The sequence below is a fragment of the Sinocyclocheilus grahami genome, unplaced genomic scaffold, assembly GCF_001515645.1.
Source record: "Sinocyclocheilus grahami isolate Dianchi unplaced genomic scaffold, SAMN03320097.WGS_v1.1 scaffold51.1, whole genome shotgun sequence".
NCBI lineage: Eukaryota > Metazoa > Chordata > Actinopteri > Cypriniformes > Cyprinidae > Sinocyclocheilus > Sinocyclocheilus grahami.
The window spans coordinates 951830-958945 of record NW_015505230.1 but is presented as its reverse complement, the minus strand read 5'-3'; the positions used below and the strand labels follow the sequence as shown (position 1 = coordinate 958945).

Here is a 7116-nt window from a genome sequence, read left to right as displayed (position 1 = left end):
AAGTTTTCCTTTCTCTTTGGAGTGTTACAAGCTGTTCGTGAATAGATAAGATCCCTAAAGTTGCAAAGACTAAAGTCTCAAACCCAAAGAGATATTCTATTTAAAAGTTAAGATTAGTCCATGCCCTCCTAAAACGCCTCTTTTAAACACGCCCCCACATGTCTACGTCACGATGTGGGAAGATTTGCATAACACCGCCCAAATGTTTACGTAAAGAAAGAAGGTGTAACTTTGATTCTCGCTGTAATATTGTTACCGCCGCCATATCGTGCAGACGCTCTGTGTTTCATTGTGAAAGCGAAACTACTTTGTTTGGTCTTCCAAAAGAGGACACAACTAGAAATCAGTGGTTAAGTTGTATTTACAACACTGTTCCAGAACAGTTCAAACCAAATATTCAGATGTGTGCAGCGCATTTTGCGGAGGACTGTTTCCTGATCCTGGAAGAGTAGCCTACAATGCCGGCTGTTCTGACTCACAGCCTGTAAGTATGTTTTCATATTTAAAGAATTTGCCACTCACTATTCAAACGCAAGTTTTGGGCATTGTAGAGTAGCGCTTGTTGTTTGCCGTTTCTCCGATCACAAATGCAGACATGGTTTTATGTTTACGCGACGCGATGCAACGCAACGCGTTAAAAGACAGCATAAGTCATTATAATCAGTAATTATGTCCCCACTGGATGCAACAAATGGCTCGTTTGTTTGTTTTATTGGTTTTGTCTCTTCGCGCCGGGACACGGCATCACAATACGGTAAGGGGCGTAACATTTCCGTCACACGCTTGAGGTATTCGGCCAATCACAACGCACTGGATAGCTGGCCAATCAGAGTACACCTCGCTTTTCAGACTGATGAGCTTTGTAAAAATCGACGCGTTTCAGAAAGGCGGGGCATAGAGGAGCAACAATAATGTACATTATGTGGAAAATAATGTGTTTTTTTAACCTTAAACCGCATAAACACATTTCATTACACCAAATACACAAAATAATGTTATTTTTTAGCAACGTCATATGACCCCTTCAATGGACCTGAGCTGATATGAACTAACAATGAATAGTTGTATTTTTATTAATGAACTATAATAAATACTGTAACAAATAAACCGCTCATTGTTGGCTAATTTTAGTTAATGCATTAACTTACATTAAGTAATGGGACCTTATTTTGAAGTGTTACCCACATTTCTGCTAATGTCTTGTGTATTCTCAAGCCTTTTCAGACCGACATTATGCAATTTTCTAGTTTGTTACTGGTTGACGGTTCTTCTGCTGCAAACCCAACCAGGTTTTATAATGCAGGTCAAGAGTCTGTGCAAGTCGAGGCTCTCTCTAACCCTGCAGATCTTCAAGTCCTAAACAACTTTACACAAATTGTAAAGATTTGTGATAGTCAGTTGCTCACCTTTGAGAGAGATCTTGGCCTGAGTTTTGCCGTTCCTCCTCCAGCCTTTGTCTTTGATGGAAAACTTGTTGTGCTCCTCCATAGGTGACTTGTGTGAGGACAGGGCGCGCTCTGAGATGGGGATGCAGATGTCTGAAGAAAGACAGAAAAGATCCATAGTAACTTTCTCAGAGTTAGTATGGGAAACAGTGTCTATCAGCGATCATTCGAGGAACGTACAGTTGCTGCAGTGGTTGCCAGGGCAGCACATGTTGTCTCTGTGGCAGCGCTTCTTTCTCCTGCGGCAAGTGAGGCAGCGGGACGGGGTGTGCTGAGGACTGTGGCAGTATGTTCCCACTGTGCACTCTTTATCACTGCTGCATGGATACCCCTGAGAAAAGAACGTGAAAGACAGATCAGATGTGGTTCTTCGCCACCAAACCCTGTTTTCAACACAACACACAATTTAGTAAGAACTATACCAGTACACCATAGTGAGCCATTACACAAGCTTCAAAAAACTTGTAAATTATTAGTTACTTGAACAGCAGAAAACTTATATTTAATGTTTTTATTCCATAACAGAAACGGGATTCCATAACATAGAGACATTAGGATATACACCGAATCTGTAATGAATGTTTAGGCGGACACAAATAACCAGAATGCAGCACATTTTTATGTGGTTAATTTGTCAGTTATAATGCCATTTAAAAAATGTCATTAATGTTACATAATAGTACACTGACATATTGTTTAATATAAGTGAATAACGTGATGTGTGGCCAAGTATGGTGTCCCATACTTGGAATTTTTGCTCTGCATTTTCACCCATCACCCAAGTGCACACACACACAGGTTTGTTTTTATGATTTATGGGGACGCTCCATAGGCGTAATGGTTTTTATACTGTACAAACCATATTTTCTATTGCCCTACACCAACCCTACCCCTAAACCTACCCCTCACAGGAAACTTTCTGCATTTTTAGATTTTCAAAAAAACTCATTCTGAATTATTTATAAGCCTTTTGAATTACGGGGACACTGAAAATGTCCTCATAAATCACCTTCTCGTTGTAATACCTATGTCATACCCATGTCATTATACAAATTTGTGTCCTCATAAACCACATAAACATGCACACACACACACACACACACACACCCAAACACACACACCCAAACACAGAGCAGTAGGCAGCCATTTTTTTGCTGCGTCACCCGGGGAGCAGTTGGTGATTCAGTGCCTTGCTCAAGGGTCTCACCTCAGTCATGGTTACTGATGGTGGAAGAAATCATTGTCCCCCCCAACAACAATTCCTGTCGGTACTGAGACTCGAACCCATGACCTTCAGGTCCGACTCTCTAACAAATATGTAATGACTGCCCCCTATGTGTTTCATATTAGCATACCTTTGAGATACAATTCAATTAGGCTAGGCTAAAATGGTTTAAAGCAGTCTAGCTGGTGCCCAAATCCTCCAAAATCAGCACACCAGACCTTAAACACCTTTTACGGCTGCAGTCCATAACTTTTTTTGGTTAAAAATGATCCGAAATCAATATTTGAGCAAGTACATAACCAGCCAGTGTTCAAAACTATCGCCTTACTTTAGCCCGATTCACAACGGTTAGCTTATAATAATGTTTTCTAATTTGAGTGGTACGGATAGGTTTTCGCGGGAAATTCAAGCATGGCACTGCGTCATTACGTCACTTCTGTAAACATAAAGTTGTCCCGGCTACTAGGCTATCTATCACATGTGAGGATCCTGCAGGGGGCCGATCATTTATAGCCTTTTCTCACAGCAGCCAGAATAATTAAATGTATCATTTTGATGGCGGATTGTAATCCAGAAAGGATTATGTGTTTATGAAACACATGTGAATGAAATTAAATTATATTCCATTTATAAATGTGCTTCTGATTACAGATAGCCTGGGATTACAAAGATTTGTATTTTAAAGAAAACCAGTTCAAAGGGAGCATAATTTGCTTTTTGGGTTAAAAGAATTTCTTAATATGAAATTTGAAGAGTATGACAATTAGATTAGACTGTGCAGAAATTGAAATCTACATGCTAATACACACTATACTCATAGTCACCAATGCTGATGTTGTTAACATTAATCATTTGAGAATAAAGTATAACAATAATAATAATTTGAACGGTTTGATGTGATATGAGCTAACCGATCTTTAGATTTAATCACCATTGGCAGCGAGATTTATGGTAATGCTTTTTTCCTCAGTTGGTCAGAACAAACGTGGCAGACATGTTATTTACTTGTTCAGATGGCAATATACGGTGAAAATTCTTATTTGGGTCATATTCCAAGACGTAGGCTAGAATCTGTGATTGCGAAATACAGTAAATATCCACACCGGTGTGGTGACTGACTGCCACACATACTCTTCAGAACATTAGATTCATCTGCGCCGACTCACAACACACGCAAGCTAGATAATTCCGCACACAGATGCAATTCCAGGTTTTCAAACAGAGATGGCGACAAAAAGGCAAATCTTACGGACCGCAGCTTTAATATAAGGTTAAGTTACCTTAATGTAAGGTAAAATGGATAGTTGTAACTGAGCTTGACAATGCTATACAAATCACAAACTCCAGAACAGAAAGCAGCTAGTGAAGATTTAGCAAGGGAAATGCTTTACATCACCCGTAACAATCTTCAGTTTGGCGTCAAATGCAAAACATGTGTTCCGACAAGGGGAGAAGAATATCTTAATATCTAATAACAAAAGAAACGAGTCTGTTTTCTGGACTGACAGACCTTAGAGCAATATTCCTTTCTTATGCAAGTAATAGAATTGGTAACATTGAAAACACATGATAAAACCCGGCCAAACCACCAGCGATACATTCACGAGACGAATAAGGAACGGATGAGGCCCACGAAATGTTTAAATACAAAAAAGTCACTGACCTAAAAAAAAAATCAGACTTCATTCACTGCATCATTAGAAAATGATTGAATACATTACATTAGCGGAAGAATAAACCATATAAAACATACAATTCTATTCAGACATCATTAAAATAAGACTTCAAAAACATTTCTCATCCTCTTATTCGTTTCAGTTGTATGATGTGCTTTGACGTAAATCATTCTCAGCTTTCAGGCTAAATCATGTCAACTTTTTGATTCCAAAGCTGCAAGAGTCACCCGCATCTCTCCATAGCATTGCACAAAGTACCAGAGCCAACGCAGACACATAATCGCATCTGCACACAATCTGGCAATGTCATCAGATCAGGATTTTAATGATCCGACCAACGCTTGGATACGACTCGTTGATCCTCATCCCTCATTGATTCCATAGTCTGTTTTTATTCCTCCCATACAGTACATTCATGTGTGAGATTAGTGGCACAATGATAAGCTCAGAGACAGACGGCGATGAGGGATGCCCACTGCCCTGTGTCACCGCTCTCATGCTAGCAAAAAAAGGTAGACTTTGAAGACTAAACATGCCATGCCTTTGAAAATCTTCTCCCTATCTGGATTCTCCCTCATGTTCATTTAAGGACTGATATCAGGTAATACTCAAACTACAGTACGTCAAGTCTTATCTTGTTAGTAGCAACCGATATGCATGCAGTACTTTAGCAGGCAGATTTGTAAACTGCCTGAAAAATATTGCAGTCTAGTTTTTTTTAAAACAGAAGAATTCAAATGTAATATTTCATATCAGTTTAAAACAAAAAATATATATATTTTAAAATGTTATTTTTTTTTTATTATATAAAATTTGTATATATTGTATATACTGAAGAAACATCTTCACAACTATAGGATTAAAATACTTTCTCTGAACTTGCGTATATAAAATATACATAAAATATCAAATAATATAAAATTTTAAAAGAATCGATCAAATCGCAATATTTTGGATTTTTAATTGTTTTAAATATTTAATGTATTCTTTATAAATACTTTATTTACTAATCTTTCTTTATAATTATATATAATTTTTATATTGTATTTTATATTTCATTTTCTTATTCATTTATTTTATTTAAAACTGCTACATGCTGATAAAAAATCTGCTATCTATAAAACTGCTAAAATCTTTCATTTTAATTTTACTGCTACAGATACAAATCTTTTTTTTTCAGCTAGCTTTGGGCCAAAAATAGATATTGTACACTACAGTTTATAAAAGAAACATCTTCAGTCTAATTTCAGTCTACAACTATAGGATTGCAAGGCTCTCTTTGAACCTGCGTCTAAGTTCATATACACAACAGACTATGAAATCCTGAATAGGATTTTCACACATAAAACCCATGTCTCACACATATGTTCCTGTAGGGCCCCAGGGCCCGGCTTAACTTGAGCTTGCAAAAGCAAAGCTGACATCTGACACCATGAATGGTGTTAGTGAATTGAGAGGGTTTTCAAGAGTAAAATAAACTAAATGTCACTGAACAAACAAAATTTATCCACCCTCAAAGGGCATGGCCCTATGGCTATCAGATTGCACAGGAAAGAGAAAGTTGAAGAGCAAGTTGAAGGTCTCACCAGCACGAAAAAACATATCTGGAACAAACCCTTAAAGGCACTATTGACAAAAAATATGGGGATCTGGGAATATGACTTAATGAATAAAGACAATAAAAAATAGAAATAAATAGAAAAGTTACTTTAAAAGTTGCATTTCAAGCATTCTACTGCAATAAAATGACCAGTGGGGAAAGTTACTTTTAAAAGTAATTACAAAAATTACAATTTTGTTACTAATTGCGTTACTTTTCTTTGGAAAGTAATGCATTCTGTTACTTTTTGTCACCTGAGCTAGGCTTGCTTATTTCTTTTTTAATAACAAAAAACTCAGATAAACCAACCCAAGCTAGTTTGGTGATCTTAGCTGTTTTAAGATGGTCTCCCAGCATGGCCAAGCTGGTCTTTAGCTGAACTAGCTGGACTCCCAACCAGGTGAAGTACATACAATGCCTACAAACTATAATGTCAACATTTACAATTACAACTTATTACGATTAATAGCAATTAGCTTTCATTAACTAGCATGTCCTGAAACTGGGTAAGACAGGGCTAATCCAGAAAATGCAGAGGTTTTCAGTTAACATTTTTTTTTCCAAGTAACACATTTTGTTTTTACTCTTGTAGTTTTAGTTAACTACAATAACCCTGGTTCACATTCACATGGGTGCTTTTCAATGAGCATGGCTAAATGGATGCTAACCGTTACATCCATGGAATTCTGGGAATGCCACAGAGCTGCAATATCATGACTTAACACTTTAAATCATGGTCAGAAACTCATGGTGATTATACCTTCTCAGCTGTCTTGTTCCTCAAATGAAGTCAAATCCAGATGATTAGTCTGGTTAGCCCTAAAATCTGCCACACCTTTGCCTGTTTTATTTCACCCTCTCAGCTCGTTAGCATCACTAAACAGTCACTTAACCTCAGAGGGATCAGGAGAGGGCAACCCACCTCGCCTCTTTACAAGCCAGACCCAAACAATCTCCCGCCCCGGTCCTACTCGTTAACAGAACCTCAGCGTCAAATTAAATAAGAGGAAAAGTTAAAAGTCCCAAAGCTGCGGCACTGATGTGAAACAGCTCTCGTGTTCATGTGGAATGCTAGACTCTTCCACTCTAGTCGAGAGGTTAATGTGGTGAACGAGTTCTGCCAATCCCAATACAACTCTTTTCAATCCCCCCCCCCCCCCCCCCCCACAC

At 38.0% G+C, this 7116-nt stretch overlaps 1 protein-coding gene across 1 annotated transcript in view; it reads right to left on the bottom strand.

Annotated features, from left to right (window-relative positions):
• Window positions 1-7116, bottom strand: part of dkk2 (dickkopf WNT signaling pathway inhibitor 2) — a 14826-nt gene that overhangs the window by 4163 nt on the left and 3547 nt on the right. The window contains exons 2-3 of the mRNA XM_016269294.1: window positions 1626-1776; window positions 1407-1538 (exon numbers count right to left, since the gene is read on the bottom strand). Of these exons, the coding sequence (XP_016124780.1) occupies window positions 1407-1538; window positions 1626-1776 (283 nt within the window). The remainder of the gene's footprint in view (window positions 1-1406; window positions 1539-1625; window positions 1777-7116) is intronic.